The sequence below is a fragment of the Ciconia boyciana genome, chromosome 6, assembly GCF_034638445.1.
Source record: "Ciconia boyciana chromosome 6, ASM3463844v1, whole genome shotgun sequence".
NCBI lineage: Eukaryota > Metazoa > Chordata > Aves > Ciconiiformes > Ciconiidae > Ciconia > Ciconia boyciana.
In genome coordinates this window covers 60886665-60913143 of record NC_132939.1, presented here as the reverse complement: position 1 = coordinate 60913143, position 26479 = coordinate 60886665, and the positions used below count along the sequence as shown (strand labels likewise).

Here is a 26479-nt window from a genome sequence, read left to right as displayed (position 1 = left end):
TAGCATACTTTAACTAATGAAAGACACTCAGCTGCTTACAGTAACTAAAACAAATAGGTAGAATTTTCATTCCTTACTAATTACAATATTTTACTTTTGACTAATAACGATGTAAAGCTTCAGGGTTACTACACACAAATAGATTCATCATAAGACTGGGAGTTATCACGGAGAGTATAATTATGATCATTAAATCCACTGCACAGAGCAAAGGGTGTAAGAGACGAACAAGACAAACACAGAATCGCGAAAGTGTTATTGAAGTTTGTCGCCAACACAGAATCAAGAGCTGAAGTTTCTGGCCTTCACTGGGTGATTTTTGCTACTTTTTGAATCACAGCACCCTATACACCATTTCTCTTAACGCTTGTAGACTGTTACAGTTCTTGAATGAAATTTTGACATATATAAAAGAGATCCAGCTCTTTCTCAGATAAATGTTAAATTTGCATTCATGCGTTTGCCATTAAAACATTTGTTAGATATTGGTCTATTTATAAGGCAAATGGCAAGTTTTCTAGAAAGTTGCAGGAATACTATCTTGTGCAAGACAGCATATGAATAGGATATACATTTCTGTAAAGGGTTGTCAGAAAGAAGCTAATACTGCTTTATTCTCACTGTAAACATGACCCAAACCATTTCATTTTAGCTTTATGAGCTTCTAACTGAAAGTTTTCTTACTGGATCACATTTCTAAATGTTGTCCTTCGTGTCTTTACCTGGCTCATATGCAGGAAGAAAATGGTTGTTTTCTTCCCACTCCTTCAGTTTTACTGTTAAGACCTATTATTTCAGTAAATCACACCAGAATACCATTCTTTGTTCAAAAGAAAAAATGAAGTATGTTTCATAATTTAGATGGGTGTTTTGTTTTAGAAAGTTTTCTGTAGATCAGATCAACCTTTATAGAAAGGTATAAGGAAAATATTGATGCTTCTGTGTATGTTGCAGTCAGTCATTCTGGTACAGAAATAAAGAATGGACGCTGCTATGGACAAATAAGTGCATCTGAGAATCATTTAAAAGAAAAAAAAAGAGATTCCAATCCCAAGAAATTCACTTGCAGAGAAGTTTATCAGGGATTTCCTAGTTGAATGCATCAACTTCTAGACTATTGATTAGGCAAGAGTTAAGACAGCAGGTCTAAATACTGTAGGAAGAAGAGCCTGTGCATGGTTGTTCTCTTGATCGTAAAAATTGTTACAAATATTACTTTGTTACATACATTGCCTTTATGTATTTACAAATAAGACACCATAAATGTCATGAATTTGAAGCCTGATTTTTTATGTTAGATCTCATTTACTTAATTCCGTGTTAATTTTATTCAATCTAAAGCATGTTTATTGCTATATAATATCAATTATTTAATAATGAGACAGCATAGTGCTAATTTTTGTGACCATAGTGAAGAGGTGCACTACTCTTCACATTAAAAAATTGTGCATTTTTATGTTTTTGTTTTGTTTTTAACTGGAGCATATACAGTGTTTCCTCAGACTACAGGCACAGTTACCTTGTTTTAGAGGGATCTGATATGCAATGTACCTTGGGAATCTTTTAATACTAGCAGGCTCAGCAAGTAGTCCATGCAGCTTTTCTCCATGATAAGAATAGTTGTGGGAAGGCTGAAGAGTATAAAGAGGAAAAGGAAAAAAATATCTGCACTTCAAAGATTCCCTTCAGATGAAGCAGATAGAAATCCACATAGATTATTGCAGAAGCTGTAGGTGAAATGAAAAGTTGCCATCTCCAATATATGCATTTGCCTGAAGTATTCTTTTCGTTTACATATTCTAGGGCAGACACAGCTGAAAAGATATATCTTGCTTTTTTTCTTTAGTTTGAAAGTGTTGGGACTTTAAACTTGGGGTCTGTTAATTACTGAGATCACATTTACAGTCCAAAGTATTATGTGTCCAGCGTGTAGCAATCTTGATTATATTCCGGTCAGGATGTGGGAAAGATGCTATTAGAAACAAAACAATCAATTCACTTAGACAGTCCCACAAACATGCTTTATGGCATCTGCCTCCTACTCATTTTAAGTGAGGTTTTATAGTGACACATTTGTGAAGATTAGTACACAACTGCAGGCAGATGCCCATGACTGATTCAATTGTTTGCACTGACACTCACAATTGCTGTAATTGCAGCTGAAGTGATACAAGCCATTGCAATAAACAGACAAAGTGAAACCAATATTGTTCCTCAGAGATTTTATTAGCTGAAACCCAAAATGCACAATTCACTGTTTTTTCTTGGTAAGAATTCACCAAAGCATTTCTGTTTGCTATGCCTGCAATACTGTCCTCACTGATTTAACATAAGAAGATTCAAATGGTCTCTTTAAAAACAGAACTTGTACAGTAAAGGCAATACATCCCAGCCTCACTTGTTTATAAAAACTTCTTTTCAAAAAAAGTTATTAAAAGATAAAGCAGTAAATAATTTTTAGAAAATCAGTAAGAACTTAATGTGATCCTAAATAAAGAATATTTCTAATCTCTAGCTTTCCTGTATGCTCCAAGTGCAGCTACCATTTGTCCTTTCCTCTTTTCCTCCCATAACCGCTGAACACCATTAATGTTCAAAGCTGGTATTTCTGAAGAGGAGCGACCATCTTCTACAGCCTCTGGAGAAAGAGAAAATGGATGTTTAGAACTAGGCAGTATCCAAAACCTTCCCAAGAAGAGATAACCTTGTAGCCTGCCAAGCAAGTTCTCATGCGGTACTGAAGACTTCCGTCAGACTGCCTACACTACTGGTGGCTCAGTCCAAAGGAATTAAGAGATGATCCACGTAGGAGTTGAGGATCTAACACATTCAGTCCCCACTTACAAAAGAAAAGTGACTTTTGCAGACATATTTCACTGAAAATGGAAATCCCTTTGCAATATAATCCACATTCTGAAGGTATTTTTAGCGTCTTCATCCTGGACACTGGAGAACTTCCATTTAAATGCTCGAGACTGTGATTTTATCTAATCCTTCTATATTAACTAAAACCAAAGAAACCCCCAAAACTTTCCAGGAAAGCAAAAAATGCCTGATTCTGTCCTATGTTCATTTAGACGAGTACACAGTGATGAAAAAAAGCTATTGTTCCAGTTGCAGTTCCCCACTTGTACACACATGAATTCACTCACATTGACCAAATGGGACACACAAGTGGCAAGGTAGCCATGGATGCAGCAAAACCTTTAACTAAATTTTGTGTTAATTTTATTAAAAGAGAGCATCTCCTCCCAATATTTAAATTGGTATTAGACTTGCCAACATATTGGAGAAGAGATATCTAAATCAGCAACATACTGCATCAGAAAGGAGTTCTGAGAAATGAAAGGCAAGTGTTTTATATGTCTCCAGGTACAGCACAGCATTGGAGAAGGTCAAACGCCCAGACAAGTTTCCTATAGAGAGACTTGTCAGATGCGATGCTTTGAACACGAGGCTCACATCCCTCTCACATGCACACAGCTAAGGAAACACACCTCGTATGTTAGCAGCACGGAAGAGATTCATGCTGGGAGTCCGTGTCAGAGACAACCAGGCAGCTACATCTAACGTCTGAGCAAGAGAGAGGCCATGGCACTGCCCTGTCCTGTGCCTGGAGACGGAGCAAGCCCTCAGCAGAGCTCTCTGCTGAAAGGGAGCCTTCTGCAGTCATAGACAACTGTGTGTAGTACAACGAACTCCTGTCTATTAAGAATCTGCCCCACATTTCCTGTGGTGGTTGACTATGTTACACTAGAAGATGGGCTGGTATAAGGTGCTCCATTAAAAGCTAGAGGGAGGGCACACGTGGAAATGCTGTAGGTACCACAGTAACACCTCCTGAGTGGGAGGCTGTGCAGCCGAACGGCTGTGATCGCCTTGCAGCTCTACTGGAGAAGGGTATGCTCCCGTGCTGTGGGCACAGCCCCCTGAAAACCAGGCCTGGCAAAGTGCCCGATAAAAGGCATTTCCTCTCTAATGCAGACAAGACAGAGGAGCAATTGATTGCAACGGGCCAACGGAACAAGACATTGCTGCCCTCAGTGGTTTTATTTTGGTAGCATTCAGACTCCCAACCAAGTTCAGAACCACACTGTGGAACGCACCATAAAAAAAGCACTTCCAGGCTCAGGCAGAAAGAGGAGTAAACATTAGCCCCACTCTACAAAGAAGGATTAAAGTACTCAGAGTCGTATCAGAAACTAAGGCAGGGACGGCAGCTGAACCCAGGTGCCCTAGGGTGAACTAGGGCTTAAATACAAAGTCCCCCTTCATACGTGTATGTGCTGATCTGTACATTTCAGAAATCTAGCACTTGAAAATGAGATCTTACCTTCTTTACTGCTTTTGTCTAAAGAAGTCAAGAACCTCCTTATGCCCTGTAGCCTCTGCCTGTAAGTAGAAACATGAATAAATCCTGCCATCCTGTGCACCAGGACATGCAAATACTTACTTGTGGGAAGTAAGAATATGTTACCACAAAATAATTAAAATCCAATTTAAATTTTAATTCCTCTGACATAGATGAGAAAATTCTGGCTCCAACCATTTATTACTTCGGAACAGCACCAGACTTGACTTTGTAACAAACTCTAATCCGGTTTATAGTCCCCAAAGCAGCATTTACTTTTCCCAAACTAATATTATCCAACAGCGTGCGTTATTACTTACACAGCTAGCATGCCATACATGTACGGCCGTATGCACACTTACTACTTGTAGGGGATTCCTGCCATCATAACCAGTTTGCTCCAGGTCTGCACCAGCTAGGTACCAGGCATACAGCCCATCCACATCGCCTTTAGCGGTAAGGCTGGAAAAAGAATAATTAATATTGGTTCTAAATTTTTCAGTCCATTTCAGTGTGCTCCCGGGTCCTGACAATTAACTCAGCAGGCAAATGCTGAACCAGAACAAGCTCAACATGGCTGCCAGGGTAGAGAGGTAAGTAAAGGAACACTATTACAACAGCTTTGAATAGCTGAGCAAGCAACACAGCTTGATGAATCAGTTCCTTAAATTAATAGGGCTGTGTATAAGTACTTACAACAGGCTAGTTTCACATAGTGGGTGTGACTATGACCGAAGGGGAAAAAAAGTCATGCAGTTTCATATTTCACAACACAATATTTATCTCATGAAATGAGTTGGGGGGAGGGCAATGGCTAAATCAAGGTGCAGCTGAGGGACAGCACAAGCAGATGCACTAGCAATCAGCGTGCCTTATTTAAAACCATTAAGAAACCCCCTTCACGAGTTTGCATAACTATGTTTGCTATCAGAAGTCATGACAGCATATTTATGTGATATCATTTGGACAGCACACAGCTACATTTTTTTTAAGTTGTATAAGATAATATGTAAGATTTAAATGGGCAGCAAGCAAAAAAAAGCGCTTTTTAAAGATGACCTCTTTAAAAAGCAATAGAAAGGATCAAAATGAATCATATACAAATAAGTGAGTTAAAGTTTTCAGAGGAATGTACACCAGATTGTTTCTTCACACATCTGCTGGTAGTCTCATCCATAATACTTAAGGTTCATTTTTAACTTTTATTTTGGTAAAAGAAGGGTGAACAGCCTGTACAGATGTAAAAGCATGACCATCTGTACCAAGCCTGTGGACAGGCTGAACTGACAGCAAGGCTGGGAGGACTACCTTCAGTTTTCTCAAGATACCAACATCTGTAGGGCTTCAGACCTGAGCTTGCCACGTGCTTGCAGATTGTTTCAGCAGAACCACACCGATAGTCATCAAGTGAGGTTGAATCCCATTAAGAGAGGGGGAAACCTCCCCAAACTTATTAAGTTCAGAGTTTGCTGCCTTAAACAGTGCTCGCTGTGGGGGAATGGCATATTGCTGGCAGCAGGGATGGAGGTCGTTGATGGGCTCCTGGGTATGACAACCAAGCCAGGCAGACCTGGTGGAGAGTGGAGGTGGCTGGAAGATGGAAAGGGCAGACAGTCAGGTAAGCTTATGGAAGAAACCCTGAAAGCAAGGCTGCAACATTCACTTCTCTGCTAGGCTGAAATCACTTCTGTTGTTGAATAAAACTCTTCAAGTACCTGAAAAAATGTTTTCAGGGGAGTGGAAGCCTCTAACTGCAGCAGTCTGAGGAGAAAGTCAGAGAGAGGCTTTTGTTTGCAGCAGTCCCAGAGGTTAGGCAGGAAAAGGGAAAGCAAACCGTCTCTGTCCGTATTCCTCCATGTGACCCTACCAACCCTGAGGCAGGGCAGAAGAGCTACACCTGGGTCCTTTGGGGGACAGGGAAGTGGTAGTGGGGTGCTATGAGATTTAACGGTGCTTCAGTCTGACATCATGAAGAAAAGGACCAATAAATCATTAATGAAAACTGCCATCACAAAAAAAGGCCCCTCAGAAGCAATAAGGAAACAGAGGAAGGCAAAGGAGGTCTAACGGGAAGCTCAGTGAGAAGTCCTTAAAGAAACTGCAGGAAAAAGTAAGCATTCATAAAGAAAATGTGTAAGCATTAGTAAAGCAGAGAAGAAATTGCTTAGCAGCCACTTCTGGAAGACAAGAATTATCTTTTTTTACAAAGACAAGTCTCTTGCTGTTGACACTGGAAGGTCCCAGAATTAAGGAACAAACAAACAAACATAAAGCCTACCTAGCGAGAGTTACAAGCATCTCCAACACTGGACAGGAAAGCACTCTATTTGCCAAACAGAATCTCATTGTTCAGCCATGTGCAAAGCGGAAACCGCTTTGGGCAAAGACTAGCACATTTAGAAATATTACCAACCTACATACCCAGGGTAATTCAGCTAGCATCACTGTAAGCAACAAACAAGGTCTACTGCACTTACTTGAAAATTAACTGCCTAATAGCACCTGTTCAGAAAGAGCAACTTAACTCACACTGCCGGAGGTCAAGACTGTGAAGTGGTCTCCTTCCATGACATTAGAGCAATCCAAATACACAGAAGTATCTTCAATTTTGCAGCAGCCATTTACTGATCAAGTGAGAAATGTATTCTATGGGGACTGTGACCCAGAGAACAAAAAGTGATGTAGCTTGTGAGAAAATTTAGATACCCCTCTAAATAGAAGATACATACTATTCCCTAAAATTATTATAATCAAGAACACCACAAAACATTTTCTCCAATTCCAGATCTCTGCAGTCAAGCCAAACGCATCTGTATTTCCTTTACAGACTGTAAGTGTACTTCATTTAGTCAAATACATACATAGGACTTCTCAACATACACTATAGGGACCTTTGAGCTATATTTTTTTCAAAGATATGTATGCCAGCAATTCCAACATCCTCTACGCAGCAAGTCCATCATTTTTATATCATGAAATGGAATAAAAATAACTTCAATATACACTTATCAGGATGTTTAAAACCTGCTTTGTTGATAAAGAACTACTTACCACATTTTAATAAACTCTGACTAATACCTTTTACAGCAGATAATCCCAGGTATGCTGCCAATCAATACTCTTGCATTTAGAAAAAATGATTATGTACCCATTTCACAGTTTCAGCACGGCTAAGGTAGCCATGATGATGACAGAGCTAAGATAGCAAGGATAGTGCTAATGCAATTACAGTCTCTGATTTTGTGCCTCCTGTCATACTAGCATCAAGCAAACTCAGTTACAGGAGCTGCTGTTTAAGGGGTGCTCTGTTACTGTCAAGGTACCAGGAGCAAAGCTGCTGAGGTCTCGGAGGATTTAGGAGGACAAGGGCCAATGCAGGTCTAGATCTGGGAAATAATGAGTACAGTGAAATGACACCTTGGGGTTCCCTCCTGCCTCCTCAGGTACTAGGAGGGACCTTTCCCAGGGACACAAAGCTCTGCTTTTTCAGTGATTCTCCTTTTTCAGTGTCTATATAAAGCGATCAGGAAAGAGTTTCTTCTTTTCAGGACTATCATCACCCTAACAGAAGAGAAAAATTTTTTTTTCTTCTTTTTATTTTTTAATGAAAATCCTCAAAAAGGAAGTTAAAAGTCCAGCACAAGGCATGGTTTGTTCTATCCTGAACACATGTGGGAGTGCTGCTCTTAGCTAGTATCTCCACATCTCTCTCAGTTGAGACAGACTTCTTTGAAAGATAGCAGGCATTAGAAGTTTGGTCCTAATTCCTGCAGAGGCATATTTATCCTTCCTCCCCCAGCCTTACCCCCCAAGTTTATGTTAAATCGAAGAGGCATCTTACTCTGACAGTTGCTGATTTTGAAAGCTGCATCCTTGTATATTATATCATATCATTTTATGGAATCTAAGAATATGAAAGAGAAAGCTGGCTTGGCTTCCTGCCCCTATTTAATTTTGTGAAGTACAGACTTTGTACAAAGTATCTCAATTATACACAGACTTTTTTCCTTTAAAAAACAAACACAAAGCAACTCCAGAACTTGCCAAGCCTTCAGAATAAGTCTGAGTTTCCCAATTTATCTCGTCATGGTTTGGTTTTGCAGACAGATGACAATATTACTGCAATATGAGAAGAGATTCTGACATTTTTAACAGATTACTAACATTGAGACCTCTTTCTCATTTCAAAACAAAGCCATGAACCAGATACCAAACATCAACAAAGCGATTCTAAAAATCAGACTAACACCTCTCACTTAAAAAAAGAAACCAGCAAATGAAACCATGAAAAATTTAATAACTAGATCATCTTGGCTGCATGCATGTGCATCTCCACTTCCTACACAAGAGTTCCTGCTGATACTGTCCAACTCTCAGTTCTGGTTGGTACTCCTTTCCCTTTCAAACATCACCAATGTCAAAGGAGTGCATTTATTTTTATTTTATCTCCAAAATCTTCCAACTGAACTATGCTATTCTATTCTATTCTAAAATCATGAGTCTAAACAGAAGGAAGCTGAGGAGACAATATTAGAACACAAAAATCACTGTTCATGGTCTTTTATGAAAGCCAATTTGTTCGAGGATAGGTAAGTAGCAAGGGAGGAAACATGATTGTAGCTTCTAATTCAAGAACTATGAGAGAAATATGTTCAAGAACTATGTATGAGAGAACAAAGTTAAGTTAGCTAAGTGCAGGAACCCAGAGCTTATCAGAAATCAAGCAGCTTTGTCCTTCTAAACGCCAAGAAGTTGACATACTGCCTTGGTGACAAATTCAGACTGGTACAAATTGCAGCTTAGGGCACTTTACAAGATAGAAGAGATGTAGGAAAATCATTCAAATTAGACAGAGGGAAGATGTTATAAACAGCTTGTTCTATAAGCAGCTTGACCATGTGAACACATTGACTGCCATGAAGGTGTCGGTGCCTGCAAAGAGAATGCTTAAAAGGAAGAGGTGAGAGGTAGACAGAGAAGTGAGCCCAAGCATGCTGGAAAAATGAGCGTGTCAGGTCATCTGAGGATACTCCAGAAGAAGTATCTGAGACATTTTGGCAGGAAGACAAACACCAGTACCTCAGATTTAATAACTTTTAGGCATCTGAATAATGCTCTGTAGAAAAAGTCCACTTTGGTGGAAAAGACTACGCCGGGCCCTCTAAAATAGCAAGAGGAAAGACAGCCCTTCAGCTCTGCAGGAGCAGTGTATGGAAGAGCCACCATTCACAGAGACTTCAGCACTGTCTCAAAGCCTGGCCACTGCCTTAGGCTGGCTGTGCTCCTGGTGCATGCCGTGCAGTGACGTCTGTCAGTGGGCATGCCTCTGGCCATGGCCACTACTCCAAGCTGCCGGCCAGGAGAGCGCCACGGCCCTGGCTCCTGACCTGCACCAAGGTGGGAGAGCCTCTTTCCCTCTCACCCCAAGTACGCCACTCTGCGCCGAGTCCCCGTTCAGGCTCTGCGCACACATGCGCTCCCGCCCTCTCTTTGGAAGATTTACATTGTTTTTGTACTAAACTTATTACAATCAATGCAAGTTCAAAATATCTTAAATGTTTATTATCAAAATACCAGCTTTGAACAACAGGAGATCGTGCAATACAGATGCAGGGTGTACGATCCACCTTAAAATGCTGTAACAAACTGCATCAGAACCACTTTTTGTTTAAAGGACCCTTGTTCTCATCTTTTTTTTTTTTTTTTTTGACATACTACGCCCAGGTCAGCTAGCCAAACTGGTTCTGCACGTGGCACCAGGGCTAAGTAAGGGGCCAATTTATTTGCAGAGGAACACCATTCCCTAAGCCACTCCTCTTGCCTTCTTGGCAGATGGAAACTATGCAAACCAAGGGTTTAGTTCTGTCCTATCACTTGCAGTGCCCTGGAAAGCGCATATTTTAACTTCATGGTAAAAGTCTTATTACCCAGTCTCCTCTGAGAGTGTTATGGCAATGGAAACACTATAGCTAGTATTTCTTGATTCCAGAATTACTCAAAGGACAGAGTCCAGTCTCTATACAGAACACACATAAGCTTTACCTTGACCTTATAGTTTTGTAGACAATATACAGCACTGGCTGGTTCCTACAAATCTCATGGTTTCCTGCCAAGTCCTGATAGAAAAGCCAGTACTCAAGGGTTTTTTGTTTGGTTTTGAGAAGAAATGAAGTAAAAACTGTAACTAATTTTAGGAAATAATGAAACCTTCTTACAATTTTCAGAGTCATTTGTAATTCAGAACCAGTACTGGAAAAAATAAAATCAAGCATCTATTTCTTTTCATAATATATATCCATATCATTAAACCACCTTATATATTAAAAGTAACTATGGAAAACCAGCTTTAACAGAGAATTATATCGTCTTCAAATTAAATATAGAGAAGGTGAGCAGTTGTTCAAAAGTTTTGGGGTTAAACCTATTTGTCTATTTGATTTAGTTATTTTTAAGAATGATGTTATATGCTAGTTACAGTAGAAGCCATTCCCCTATAAGTGAAAACTGGATTTTAGGAAAATAAAAATGATGCACTATGTGCAGCTTTATTCTCAAATAGAGATGCTATTAAATCACACCTTGCACAGCTTCCTCCTCACCCTTCCTCAGTGAAAGTGCTTAGAAAAAACAGGGCATATTTGCCTCCAGTTCACTTATCCCCACAACACTTCCTACTTTGGAGCTCTCTTGAGTTACTGGTGCTCCGACACAGAGTTGATTCTTAATTTCATCACTTCACTTGTTTCCTCATTATTAGTCTAGCACAGAAATAGCCACATCGTGTGCCAGGGACCCAACTGTTTCTTGGAAGTTGTCTAGACACTGTTCTCCATTCTGAGAGTCTCTTCTGAAAAACCATCCCCCTCCATCCCAATTTTAGGGCCACCTCACCTCATATCACATTTACCTGCAGAGTATTGTTCCAATGTTCTCCAAGTCATTGCTTGAAAGGTGTGCTCCCGTTTCTCGTAACAAATTAATCACTTCTATGTGCCTTTATGAAAGGAATAGAAAAAACAGAGAGTGTCTTTACCGGCAGGGTGTTTTTCCCTAAATCCAGCATTACTTATATACACAAACAGTCAGTGAAAGTTCTTATATGATATTCGCCACCATCACAGAACCAATGAATCTTCTCCAAGGCGACAGATGTAGTAAACAGATCTGCCCTCCCTATTAAAAAATCATTCACATACTAAGCTCATGGAAGCATTAAGTTCAGCTCTGAAAATGAGAGAGATGCATCCCTTTCTCTTCAAACAATTTTTATGTTCTTTACCTTAGTTCTAGCTTAATTTAACACTTGAAATATTAGTGATTGAAATACACACAAACAGTGAGGACATGTATTTCATAGCATCATTCCTATATTTTACAGAATACAATGCCCATATATACCAGTCTTAAATAAAACATATGTCTTGCACATAAGCAATGAATCTCCAGGCTAATGTAGAAGCTACTCAGGTTTTTAAGGCTTCAAAATTGTGGTATGTATTCTTACAAATCTCCCATAAAAGCACACCTTTTCCTAATCCCCTCTTCCCAATACTTTTATTATTTATTTCCACCTGGAGTCTTTAGGAGGTCTTCCTTGTCCTTTCCTCTGAGATAAAGGGACAAATAGATATTTAAGCACTACCAGCCAACTCCTATACCTCAGTCAGACACTTGAGAAATTCTATGGAAAAGGCCGGTCTCTAAAGGTACTGTCATGGGTAGAAAATAACATGACAGATCAAAAATGTGCAAAATACGTTTTTCACAAGTGACCTAGTGAAAAGTTTAGAACTAGGTTCCAAAAGGAGGTGACAACATACTCGTCCGCTAAACAAATGATCTAGTTCACAAATCCAAACACAGTTTTTTTCTCCAGAAAGAGCATGATGACACCAGTAGATCAGGAATAGCTTCATAGTTCTTCTTTTAAGTAAGTTGCTATACCATAACACTTCAAAATAAAGAGTTAGGCATATAATTGTAATAGGAAATGTATGGGCTTTCCCAACCCATTACCTAAAAATTAATCTGTATTAATTAAAAATAAAAAATAAGCTCACATACACGCTTTGCTTAATCCCTTGCATTTTCTTGGAGGTAGCCATGGGCCTTTCCATTTTAGAACTGGACTAAACTGCTTATCTAATCCCTCTGCTTCTTTTTAGGAAACTACATCTTGAATGAGAAGTTACTTTACAGTTATTGATATTAAGCCTATGTAAACTTATATGTTTCATATAAGATCTTAATTTATAAACTGACCAAAGAACTGTACAGATGCTATAGGAATCATTTTGCTTTTCCAAACATAGGTTATTTAACCTACTGGACAGATTTCTTTAAATTGTACTTTGTTTCAACTGACAGCCCCCCCCAAAAAAAATCTATCTTTGTTTCACGGCAAAGCATTGCTGGAACAGAACATGCTGCAAGTTTGTTCAGTTATCTAAAATATTTTCTCAGGTGGGTCCCTTACGACATGGCTAGTCTTCCACAAGCATCTCCTTGAGCCAGCAAATAATGGCACGGCTTCCTATTTTTCAATCTGTGGTGAAGAATGAATTCTACATGTACAAAATTTTTAGTTCCGTCTTAAGCAGAACAGTAATTAGCTGAAAAGAAATTTGACCTAAAATAGATTAAAGTAGAACATGTTTGTTCACTCAAGCTCACATTGGGTACAGAACTGAACATGGGGAGTGTCTGCTTAGTCTCCAACAACTGCCCTGGAGTATTCCTAATTTCCCACCTTCTACTCGAAATCACAGCATGAAACTAGTGCTTTTTAAAATAAAAGCTATGCTATGGGACAGTTCTAAAAGATAAAAGGCAGCAAAGCACGTAATGTTGTGTGGTATCTTCCCTTCACGTGCTCCCCTATGAAGTTTGTATCCCTGGATTCCAGCAAAGAACCAGGCTTTTCTTTTCCCCTGTTGTAACTATTTACTCTTCACTGGTAGCTTCCCTCCAGAAAGCACTTCATGTCCCACCTACGCCACACAGCCATTACTACTCTGAGTGGGACTCTATAAATCTTTGATACAGGCAGATTTGGGGGCATTTACCACACACGTTTAATACAGCAAATTTAAATGAGGAAAAAAAGTGGTCCGAAACAAAATAAATCTTTAAGCATTGAAACCAACAGTGTTTACAATAAATGCTTACAATAAAACATTTCTAAATAGAAGTACAATGTCCCAATGACTGGGAATCATTCAAAATCCTGTTTCCTGGTATGGTGGGAAGAAGAGGACATGTTGTATACCACTGCTTGTTAAGTGAAGGGTAAGGGAGAGGAAGGATAGGGACAAATAGTAATGCGCAACTTAAAAGTGTTAAATTTAGTACTGTGACTAGGAAGAGCAGATCCGTCCAAGAAAGCAAATGGACCACCTCTCACATTCCCATCACTCAACGTGAAAACTATGTGGGAGGTAAGTCACACTACAGCTTGTTCCTACTTGCACCCAAATGGTATCTACATTCTGCAGAAACTGAAGCCCTATCCAGAGTACCACTTCTGCTGTCTTGTACCTACCACAAGAGCATTATTCATATTTCAAGAGGCTGGCTGTGAATTTTCTGATACTGTTATGTCTTAGGCACATGAGAGGTATTTGTCTTTAGAAGTTGTTTCTTTAAGTGCTGCTCTCCTGCGGCTTTACAAAAGCCTCACAAGGGTCACAGTTTAGCTGATCTGAAGTTCAGCTGATGTCATGAGCCATGAACTTCTTGGGAACGGTTCAAAAGCGACTCCCATGCTAAGGTGACAGCCCAAAACCAAGAGCAGAGCAACTGTTGGACAATGAAAGGTCAAGGTGTAGAGGGAAGGCCAACGTCACCATGTTAGCCTGGGGTGCACAGCTGCTTGTCCAGTCTAGCCCCATCTGATAAGCAAAACCGTGAGGACCTATTGTCACCTGTGTCCCTGACTCTCCCTCTTCTTAGTGCGCTCTGTTACCAAACTGTGGCTCGTGGTCAGACATAGGCTATAGAAACAATGCTATTTTGCATATGTTACTTAGGTTAGTCTTTTGATACTACCACTGTCATTCATCAGCTCTCTGAAGGAAAAAACAAATAGACAAAAAGTGTTTCTATTGTCTCCTCCCTGCTAGATTCCATTACTGATAACACTGGAGATAAAAACACCAATGTATACTAATATTTTAACGGATCAATAGCGAAATAAATGATTTGGTGTGGTCTTCAACATTCACGGCTATGAGCGAAGTTTGAGTTCCAGATAAAGACATCCGAACTTTTACCAGTTCGCGAGGGCTCTGGATTCACAGCAATCAAGGTGCCGTACCGTACGTATCATCTTAGGCCTTGACTTGGCAGACACTTACTAAAAGTGAATCAACTTCAAAAGGGATGAATCACACATGTGAAATTAACATGCATGTAAGAGTTTGCAGGATTGGGGCCTTAGGGTGCACACCTTCCACCAACTCTCTTTAAAGAAATGCAGGTGTAATGTACATCCAAACTTGACTGGCTTCATTCTTTTTAATGCTTGCTCCCCTAGCAACGGGAATGGTTATGGCAGGATCAGCTTAGTTTCACTTGTTCGTTTTTCTGCACGGTATATGCTCAAATACTGTAAGGACAGGCTTCAGTGCACTTCTGGAGTCAGTGGTGGGTAGATTTTCACTCTGCCTTAGATTTCCTGAAGTAATGTAAATGTAACCTTGCAAAATATCAAGTATTTAAATTCATATTTACGTGGGAGGTAATTTTACTGCCTGTAATGTAATGTTCTCACAGCACTGTATGAGCAACTCCCCATTTTCAACCTTTTACCACTGCTCTACAAGTAAATGGAAGTGCTTTTACTACATAAAATATACACAATTTTCATTCAAGACATTTTCCTGCTTAGAGAGTTTCTGTTATTAAAAAAATATTATTCTATTGTTTTGAAAATGAATTATCCCTTGAGGGTACTCGAAGAAATTAAAGGAATGCTACTAATTTTGATATGTCAAGCAACTGGCCTAAATTAACAGTGGTCTGTTTAGCTTCATGCATAAAGTGAATGAGACTACACGCAAATTGCAGAGTTACAAATGAAAAAGTGGAAATGCAGTAGTTTATTTCTTATTTACAAAGGGACTCCACATTTTACCATCTAAAGAAACAAAGAGTCACTTAAAGTAAAAAAATTTAAGAGACTATCATTGATATAGATCAAGTTGCTGGTCTACCAGCTGACAGTGCTATGTTAAGAAGCTTTTAAGAAGAGACATAACTCCTGATCATCTTTACAAATTATTAAATGGAAAAGAGAAATCAGTCATCATTATATAGGTTTGCATGCTAGGTTAAAAGGCAAGCCACTGAGAAATGTGACATAAAAAACTGGAAGAAAGCTATTTTTAAGATGAGTGGATACTGTATTGCAGTTAAATGCCAATTAAACAAATATTAATTCCCATAAAACGGGATTAAGCTGATGCAATATTCAGTAAAATTGAGAAAGTTACAATCTTAAACGGTTTAAAGCATTGACTGCTCATTAAGATCAGTTTTCCCCCTTCCCTCTCTGCCACTTTGTACACTGCATCAGGATAATCACTTTCAGCACGCAACTGTTTAATAAATAGAATTTAAATATTTCTGTAGCAGAAATCTTTTTAGTGGGTATCTAATTACACACATATACAGCTGTCTGATCTTTACCATTCTCCTTTATATGCTTATCAGTGTGAAATGCAGTGTGAGTACACAGCAGATCATAAATACACATTTATGAGATTAGTTCTAAGTCAACTCTCCCTCTCATTCCAACAGTAGAAACAAAAAGAGAAACTGAAAATAGTTATGGTGCAGTTTCCTTTTAGAATTCCCTATATCGAAATGGGTGTGCAGTTTTAAAGAGCTTAAGAGTCATACTAGGAGTCTAATATAGGAGTGGCAATGCTAAGGAATCCAAACAACAAGCTCATGTGAAATTCCTCAGGCGGTAGATGGGTGCGGTAAAAAAAGTAGGTGCCTGATTTGCAGGAACATCTAATGGTATCCAATGCTTTAGCATTTTCTCACATTGGACCCGAGCCACCTCTATTCAACTGCAAGGTTATTTGTTTGATTTGCTGTTGGGCTTGTTTTTGCTTTAAGACTTTAAGGGTTTGCCACTGAAGGGCTTATATATTTATGAGATAAAGCAACAACTACAAAGCCATAGGGGACCATGCAGTAGGTATGGCAATAGCACAGTGTGGCCACACAGGACTTCAAGTCTCAAGTTAATAGAGCCTGTTGAGTTTTCTACATCTGGTCTTTGAGACAGAAAAAGCCTCCAAGTTATTTCTGCTGCAAATGCAAAACCAGGACTTCCAGACCTCCCAGGGAGCTCACTCCAGCCTGACAGACCAGGTGAACTTGTCAACATTAGAAAGCTGTAGGAATATTTGGGGACAGACATCCATGAAGAGCATGAAAATTCTATCACTCCAAGCTCCTTTACAGGAAAAAGCTTCTCTTCTGCCATCATGCCATCAGACTGAATATATGATAAGGAGCTGAAAGTGGATCAAAGAAACAAGAAGAGATTAGGGCATGCAGCTTCTAACATGTTAGAAGACCAATGGCTCTATGAATCCCCAGGCTATATAAACTAAGTGTTTTAAACTGAAATTTTGATATCTGATAACTTTTATATTCTGTGCTATGGTCATTCCTTAGGACTATACAACATGGAAAAGACAGTAAATCACATGTCCATGACTGTCATTCAAGAACTGCTGACATCCAGAACAACAGGAAGAGGAAATCCACAAAGCAGGCAGAGCCATGCAGCCATCCCATATAATTATGAGTGGGCGGAAGGGAAAAATCAAAAAACCAGTCACCCAGCAAGAGACTCAGGAAAGCACTGGTGGAAGGGAAAGATTAAAACATGTCAACCTACCCGTGTATTTTGTGCCAATTGAAACAGTCTGGTCTTGATGAGAAAGGGGAGGGCAGAAAGAAAACAGACAGCCCTTGGTCCTGCACTCTCACTTCTGACAGTCAAAAGGAGTGATCAGTTTGGCTCTGTTTTATAAGGAAGCCTCACAACAAAGAGTGGAGTCCTGAAATTATGGACAAAGTCTTGGCAGGAAGGCAGTAATAAGTTACCTTATGCTAAAATTTTGCACGCATACCAAGTTGTTTGCTTTCATTTCATATTATTTTAAAAAATCTCTTAATTTAGGCTAGTCACATCCTTTGAAATGAAGCTGGTTTGTGTTATTTTAACTGCTGTCATTTACACATGACTGCTGAGACAAAACAAGACCAAAACACAGGGATGGACTTTAAATCCAAATTGATAGATGGTTTATAAACTTTACATAGAGTGCTGTATAAATTATTTTGTTACCTGAACTTGATCGCATTCATCAGTGGGGTAGATCCATATCTGTCTCTAGCATAAACAGTTGCACCAGATGTCAACAAATACTCAACTAATGGTAAATGCCCTTCAGAGGCTGCAATATGAAGTGGAGTTCGGCCATCGTAGTCTCCACAGCTCAAGTTTCCACCCTACAAAAGGACAGATCCTTCACATGCTAAAAAGATAATGCTGCACATTAAGTTGTTGGTACAACAGTAGATGCATACACCACATTTTAATTCTGCCACCAAAATGTTAAGCTTGTCAAACTTACTTAAAGTTTGTCTTGTAGTGTTGTTTCAGCACCAATAAAGATATTCATTCCACCTTCTGCATGTTCCCCTCTCTACATGTATGCTCATTACAGCCCCTTCAGATATGCTCTTTATTGCAGTATGCCATACAGCAGCTTTATGCCTATAGTCTGCTAATTTTACTTGTCTTAGTTTATTGTTATTTTCAAGATATATTTTTCTTTTCTCGAGGCCCATTACCAAAGTCTCAAGAGTAGGGTAAACCAAGGCAGAGAAAAAAAAAAGACATTTAGAAGATGATACAGGGAAATGCCTGTTTCTTTTTCCAGGTATACCCAAGCTAGAGCTATGGGAAGAGCCAAAAATCCTGAATTAGCACTGCACTGTGTTTTGCTTAAATATAATTTTCAAGTTCTTTTTTTTTTTAATCATGACAGATTTACATCCAAAAGCTGGATACTATGAATATGCATAAAGAAAGTTAAGCAAAAGAAAGCAGCACAAACCATTTTAAAGTGTTCCAAGTTAGCAGATAAGAACTTGCATTTTCATCTACCTGTATTTTCACAGTTCAAAAGAAAATGTAAACAGCTGAGAACCAGATAGGGGAAAGAACATACCAGTTTTGAAAGGCAAAGGCTGAGGAGCCTAGAAACCAACTGTATTAGTCAAAGCACTTTGATTCTAAGACTTAGGTAGTTGCTTCCCATTAAGCATAGCGTCCTCCCGTCATTTACAGCTCTATTTAAAAATTCGTGTTTTGTACAAACTGTTAATTTTAGATTACCATTTCTGCTATGGCTCTTAGCGCGTCTATGTCACCCAGTTTAGCTGCAGCACAAGCCAAAGGTGGAATTAATGCATCTCTTACGGCTTCTAACTCCTAAGAAACAAATAAAATTAAACATTTAATATCAGCCTCGCCTCTAATATGATTGATGTCCAAGTCATAAAAACACTGCCCTTGCTTTCATGTAATGTTTCCAAATTAGTCATTTGGTTATTTAAAAATGGTAGCATTTAGTTCTTGGAAGGAAAGAAGTCTCATGGTTATTTTACATTTTGTCGGTCTCACATCCATGAGGATTTATATTCCTCTCTGGCAACACTACAATTACCTGATATCTATATATAACATTTAAGGTGCACGCACTAATTACCATCTCTGTACTGCCATAGTTACATATCAGTACAGTAAGAGAAACAGCGCTGGTAGGAGTTGGAAAAGCCCATATAGTCCAGTCTCCTCAAGACTGGATCAACTTCATTCATGTGATTCCTCAGATATTTGTGTAACCTATACTTCCAAACCTCCATAGGCCTCCTAAATATCCTCCCATTTCTCACGCTTACTAAAGAAGAACCATACATTCAGTATTCATTAGCTACTAAAAATCCCATCTTCCCTGAAAACATGACAAGAGAAAAGCAAATACTTGTATCTTACAACCAATACTGTATTTTCTGATTTTCCAATTGGGAGGGACTAATATTTAACACCACAAATTACACTTGTGTAGTGCTTCCTTAGTATCAGCCTCCTATGACTTCATGTACAATTAAGCTGTTTTACCCATTATTATTTGGATTGCTCCAAACTGTCAATACATTTGACCACAAAAATACAAAGCACTTTTTCATATCGATACCCGGAATTACAGCAACCGTCTGAGGCTTGTTATTGCAACCAGCCAGCCAAGAAAATAAACTCAAGATGGGGCTACAAAGAGGAAAAAAAAAGTTAATATGTTTTTAATTAAAAACATTTTAATGTTATGCTTGTCATTGTGGCCTTTCTCCCTAACCCAACTGGTTAGCTGGGACACTCAGTACTAAAAAAATAATATAAAAGCCCCAATGTTGCATTTTTCTTTCAGCTTTGCCGTTCATCTTTAAGCTAGGTTCATTTAACTGAGTTTACAGCTTTACATGAGTTCAATTTTAAATATTTAAGTATATACCTCCTTGCTGCTGATACTTAGAGATTTGGCAATCACTTGAATAAACTTGCTATCTCTCAGAGAGATCTTGGCTCCTGTGGGTACAACAGTCATTTCTCCTCTTAGATTCTCACTCAGCATCTGAAAAGCAAGCAATCAAATCCTTTGTTAGCAGAGGAAAAATATGGTAGTAGTCTAATAAAAAACCTTAGGATCAAGTTAGAAAATTGTTTGGAGGAATTATGGAAAATAATTGAATGCAGACAAAAGATTAAAGAAATAGTTACTGTCCCATGAAGATTACAAGTTTAAAAAGACAAAGGCGGGGAAAAAAGGGACAGGCAAATAAAACTTTCTTCCAAAGCAAAGAAACCAAAATAAGCACATAACAAAACACCTCAATTTTTACAGTATGGAGACAAAAGTTCCCTAGTGGGGTAAGCTGCGGCCTACTTAAAAACACAAAGATAGTGAGTAATTAGCAGAGTGAGGCTGAAGACCAGAATATTCTGAAATGCTGCTTTTTGCCAGCATTCCCAAACCTCAGTACTCCTACACAGACTGTGTACACAGGCCTCAAAACAAAGCCCAGTGCTGCCTGTGGATGGTCATGTATTTCAATGGATTTTCAAACAGTTCCATTAGTCCTGATTTTGTTAAAATTTGGCCATAGAGCCAGCTTTGAATGCAGACGGTCTACAGCAGTACTAGTCATTCAATATTAAAGCAGGCATGTAACAGTTTGCAGGATGAGTGCATCCAATACAACCAGGAAAAAGAAAAAAAACAAACCAAAGAAAGGTCAGCCAATTCATGTGTAGAAAGTGCTTGAACATGGCAATAAAGAAAAGAAAATACTCCAAAAGACAGGTTTTAGGAAATCTGGAGAACAGAGAGAGGCCAGTCATTAAGAAAAAGCAACTGGTTTCCTCAATTCTGACAATTTTACATACTGGCACTCTTTCACAAAAGGTTGCTGATGCAGCTATAAAGCACGTAGTTATTTCAATTAGAATTTTAAAAAGCAGGATTGTGAAAGTTTGCAAGAAACAGATGTGATGTTGGAAAGAGAATGCCCCAGGTTTACTTATGTCTAGGCATGCCCTTTATTAAAAAAAAACTCCAAGCGCTGACAACACCGTAGCTGTCTGCTGGAAGAGTCCCATATACATGTAACTCAGAGGATACCAACTGCTTTGGCGCACTTTTAGAGTTTGACAGGTTGAGATCATTGCTTTGCACAGGTAACCTTAGCAATTGGCACCTGTGCTAAATGCACCCAGTGCAAAGCCCTATGTGCCTTACTCAGTCCTACCAGCTCTGCAGCCATTTGCATGTGTCTGGGGGCACATTCCTTGCTTCTTCGTGTTGAAAGAGAATCCTAAAATAACCACGCCAGCTTCAGGAGAGCTTCCGTCTCTTGGGAGACTATTGTTTGGTGATGTGTTTAGCTGAAGATATTGCCACAGACAACATATTTCCAGGCTTTCTTCTTCTCCCGGTCTCTACCACTCATTCCTGCCCAGGCAATGCAGCATGCTGCTCCCTCAGTTGTGCCAACACAATTGTTTGTGGGTCTGTACAATGAGTCAAATGAGGAAACTGATCCTGCTTAACTCAAAGAAATTGCAAAAGTTATTTTGTTTTTCAAACCATATAAAGGAGGTCCCAGCACCACCACACAAAAACTGTGTAGCACATTCCAAAGGGCAGCACATGAAGATGCAGGAGTACCTTGTGCCAGTGGTACCTAAAATGTCCTGTCACCAAGTCCTCACCTGAGTAAGTCAGCTATCTCACTTCAGCAAACTGGATCTCAAATAAGTTTTAACTCACACACCTAGGCAGGAAGCCAGCTGGGAAAGTTTCTCCTGTCCCAGGTCAAATAATCCTCTGTGCAAGATTAAAGTCTGCATTAAAAAACAGGCTAGTATAAGTATGTTCCAGGGTCAGTGAGTACCAAAGTGGCATAAGTGAAGAGCCTGGGTTTCTAAAATGTATATACACAAACACATGCAATACCACTACTCTTCACACAGCATTATGTCCCCTGTGAAGCATCTTCTTGCACAGAGTATGTTCTTGCCATCCTCACCAAAGAAACACATAGCTCCTCCTCCTCTCATTTTTCAGAGCCAGGGCTTAGCAAACAACCGAAAGCTCGGAGTCTGAAACTGTTTCTAAGCATGGTAAGTGGTACTTCCAGCCACCCCACTTATGATCATAAGCATCCAAATATGTTTGTCTCAAGAGCTGCTACTGGTTGGAAGATATTGAGCATGAAATAACAATCAAATTTGTTTCAGTTTTAATAAAAACAAAACACCATCACAAGATATACATGTGCATGCCGTGCTTAAGTCTAGAGAGTGACTCATCATGATGTCATCTCCCAAAGTGTCAGGATTATTATTTCACTGCATACAAGCATAGAAACACATGCATTCCTGCAGACTGCTGCTCCTCTATATAATTCAGAGCTATATGTTCCTTGTATAAAAGGAACATGATATGTAACTATATAATTTGAGGAAAAAAGCCTTGATAAAGCACCAATGAACAGTAAGAACATTGTTAAAGGGGATATGATTTTAAAATCAGTTACAATTGGTCCTTAGAATAATCCTCTATTTTTTATGTATTTATAAAGTGTATCTCCTCTTAGAGAAACAAAATGTAACACTGTTATGAGTAATGCTGTAAAGGAAGAGGCTGTAGGCAATACTTATTTTCAGAATTAGCTTTGTGTGAATGAGTCTTGGATGAAATCTTTACCACACTAAGATCAATGACAAGATCTTTGCTGACTTAGTAGGGTTGGGATTCTGTCTCCCATATGAATTTCCACATATGGGTTTTTAGTACAGAAATGTCCAAGGTAGACTACTACCATTTAAAGATGGCATTTTTATGGCTCGGTCACAGTCTTCACCTGAGTTATGCAGAGAATTCTTTTCTCTCCCAATCTACGTACATTCATTTGCCTAACAGTATTTTCCTTAAGGAAAAAAACCACGTGATGTTCACATTATGGCTATGGAACCAATTGCTTTTAAATGCAACAGAGAAGCTCAAGGCATTCAGCTAAGCAGAAGTTAGCACACAGTACATGAGAAAGTTAAAGCCTTTCAAGGTCACACTGAAATATTTACCTGCCTCTTCTCCTCCCAGCTAAGCTTACTCTTGCTGAGCGTGTATGACAGTTTAGTTAGGGCTGCCTCTGGTGTCATATCACCTCCAGGAATTACTCCAACATCAGCGAGAGTCTGAATAAAAAGGAATAATGATTCCAATTAGCATAGCATTCAGAAATACGTGCGTGAACAGAAAATGTATATGAATGATGAGTAGCTACACAGAATACAGTATGCAGCCGTGCCTCCACTCTCTTGCTCCTCCTACTGCCACTGTAATTTTTGTAATTTTAGTTATCAAATACCAAGCAAATACTAGAGCCAGCTGAATAAAGATGACTTTTATTTTAAATTCCTTTTCATGCAATAACACTGAAGAATTCACCCAAACGCTTGCCACGGTCACTTACTATGCTAAAAGGGAAAGGTTACAGGCTCGTATCAGCTATCTGCAGAGTTGTCAGATTCCCTTTATTGAAAAGCTGCAGTTACTCTGTTTTAACCCAGTGGCATTTTGAACATTGCCAAGTAGGCTGTTCTCACACAGACATATTTACCATTCTTTTATGGGGCATTGCTTTGGATGAATTCCAGCACTACAGTGTGCTCACAGCAGGAGTGTTTTCAGATCCTTTCAGGCTGCTCTAGCAGTGTATGATTTAGAACATACAACTAAAATATGTCATTTACACAGTTCTGATAAGGACAAGTGAAAAAGATGACCTTTTTAACTTATCTTTCTGGTAGTTAAAAAAAAATAAACTATCTGAACCAAAGCAAAAAGCAGAAAGATCTTTGCTATGGTCAGCAAGCCCCATAAGCGTACAGTGAGCAAGACAGCAAAGACAAAGGAGATTTCAGATCTCTTGTCACTAAATTGTACCTGGGCAAACACTTGGGCTTCCCTAAACCACAGATCATCATCTTTGCCATAATATGATGCCTCACAGTTAAGCATCTTGCAGTAGGTTCTTTACACTGCATTTTACTTTTAAATACCTTGTACATAAACTTCAGCTTTGAAACTTGTTGTGGCTTAATTAATATTTGTAGCAAGATACAGAGCCTTAATCAGCTCATTAATCACCTCCGAGAGCCCCAGACTAACATTTTTTTTAAAGTCCCATGGGAAAACATATACAGAGAAGGTGAGAAATACTTTCTGTACTGCAGAGCTAGCCAAAGAACAGTTAGGGCTTTTTCAGTGGGTTTGAGAAAGAAGAGGAGGAAGGGATTTCCCAGCTTCCTTCCTAAACCTAAAGTCCCTTCGATTATAAGTTTCTATTGTGCAGATGGATCAGAGGCCAGACATTCAGTTAATTGAAATAAACGCTTCAAGGGAAACCAGGGACTCAGCTGACCCACATGGCTAGCTTAAATGAGTAAAAAATGGCCTAGCCATATGCAAAGACCTGTGAAAGATTTTATTTAAAGAAAAATAAAAGTAAAGTTAACATTACAGCAACTTTCCAGCATTCACCCATGATACTCCCTCCATTGAGCAATTCCTTATGAAAAGGAGAAGGTAATGAAAGAAGAAGCATGAAGTAATTTTGTAGGACTTGGCTCTGTCAGTGTTCTCCTCAAAAGATGCCAAGAAAACAGGGCAGCCTCCATCAATGGATGCTGAAGCAACATCATACATGCTCCATATAAAAAGTGGAAGCCAAAAGTGAACACATTTCCACACAGCCTTACAGTGGTTCAGTAAGACCTGAGCAGAATCTTTCAATTCAGCAAATCAACAGTCTGGATCAGAGTGCAAAAAGCCATTTTAGAGGTGTCTACTTGGAGAATCTTTTAACCAGAGCATAGAAAAGTGTTTTTTCTTCCTTCCATACATTTTAGCAGTTCATTTCACGTAGAAGATCACATAAAAGCTAGGCTTCATTTTCATGTTGTTTTTCAAATATAAGTTTTATTGACTTAACTGCTTTCTTCCTTCCATGTGAACTGTTTTATATAATCCATGTATTCCTATCGTATTTGGTACACGGGATCTTTGCAAAAGTTAATACTTCTCAAATCATCTCCATTAAGTTATGCAAAAGTTTTACCAACAGCCAAATGACTCCCCGTAGCAGAAAATACCGAGTTTGGATACTGAAGAGGTGGAAAGGAACTCTTACAATCTCCTTTTCTTTCTCCTCAAAACAGACTATGTGTTCTTGAAGCAAATATAATTTCAAGCTATGTCAAAACCAATGTTAAAAAGAGGCAGGTTTCAGCACCAGACTAGAGTATCTAGGTTTGTCTTACAGTCACTGGAAGAGGCTGGCTCTGCCAGATGGGTGGTTGCTCCCAGCAAAATCAGGTGTCTAAAACAGGGGCATGAGTCACCCTCTGGCAGTGCTTCTCGGCTATTTAATGGCTAGCCATTTTATAAAGGCCAGTTAAACCTGCTTCCTTCATACTACCACATGCAACACATACTCTTATAGGGCTTGGAGCTCTTATTAGTCCCAGTGATGTGATGTCTTAATAGATAATTGAGAAACTCACTATAAAATGCCCTGAATATTAACAGTATGTACACAAAGTCTGCTTTAAGCTAGCCTTCATGGGTTAAACACAACTGATTTCCATTCTGCAAGACAGACGCTTCCTTACATACTGTTCTCCAGTCTCTCACTGAATTCAGTTGTACTTCCAGTCAAATAAAAAATTGGGATTTGGAATATTGCTTGGATTTGCAGGCTTTCTTGATATTCTTACATTGTAGCTAAGTAACTGCTGGCCTATCAAATACTACTTTATTTGATCATCTGACCCCTAAGCTATCTTCTAGCTCAGTGGAATCCTTTGTGAGAGATACTACCAATCTAATGCAAGGTATCCTGGAGTGCTGCACATGAAAAGAGCAAGCAATCAATAATTTGGGATTTGAGCTGACTGTTTCGACCATTCAGACTACGATCAACACGATCTTGTTTGCACGTACATATTTAAATGCTTCCAGCTTAAGATTTTTCAGATATAGTTATTTTATGAGCAATAGCTTTAGAGTTCAACAAATCTGATTTTATACACTGGGACTACTAGAAGCATACAATCAAGTTGTATCAGTGGGATGTTTCTTTCACATAGCAGTAGAGTCTGAAATCATTGCACAACCCTTACCTGCCCTGTTGCATAGACCGTTTTAACAGACCCTCGTAAGCACTGCGTACAGTTTAGAATCACTACTTTTCGTTCAGTTGCTTTCTTCAGTTCTTCCAGCAAGTCTTCTCTGTTGTTTGGGGCATTGCCACTTCCATAAGTTTCAAGTACAATGCCCTCAATTGGCGGCTGAAGAAATGCTTTTACCTGTTTAAAAACAAGACAGGAAAGAGAGACAAAAGGTGTTTAAGACACATTAAGATTTTCAGGTATGGCACAGTTTTTAAAAATGGTCTATTCCTGTTATAGTCTTA

General features: G+C 39.0%; 1 protein-coding gene across 1 annotated transcript in view; it reads right to left on the bottom strand.

Annotated features, from left to right (window-relative positions):
- Positions 1-2224: 2224 nt before the first annotated feature.
- Positions 2225-26479, bottom strand: part of ASPG (asparaginase) — a 48105-nt gene continuing 23850 nt past the window's right edge. The window contains exons 8-16 of the mRNA XM_072864901.1: positions 26187-26372; positions 23085-23198; positions 19954-20073; positions 18780-18875; positions 17724-17887; positions 11259-11345; positions 4714-4813; positions 4334-4392; positions 2225-2638 (exon numbers count right to left, since the gene is read on the bottom strand). Of these exons, the coding sequence (XP_072721002.1) occupies positions 4339-4392; positions 4714-4813; positions 11259-11345; positions 17724-17887; positions 18780-18875; positions 19954-20073; positions 23085-23198; positions 26187-26372 (921 nt within the window). The 3' untranslated portion in view covers positions 2225-2638; positions 4334-4338. The remainder of the gene's footprint in view (positions 2639-4333; positions 4393-4713; positions 4814-11258; positions 11346-17723; positions 17888-18779; positions 18876-19953; positions 20074-23084; positions 23199-26186; positions 26373-26479) is intronic.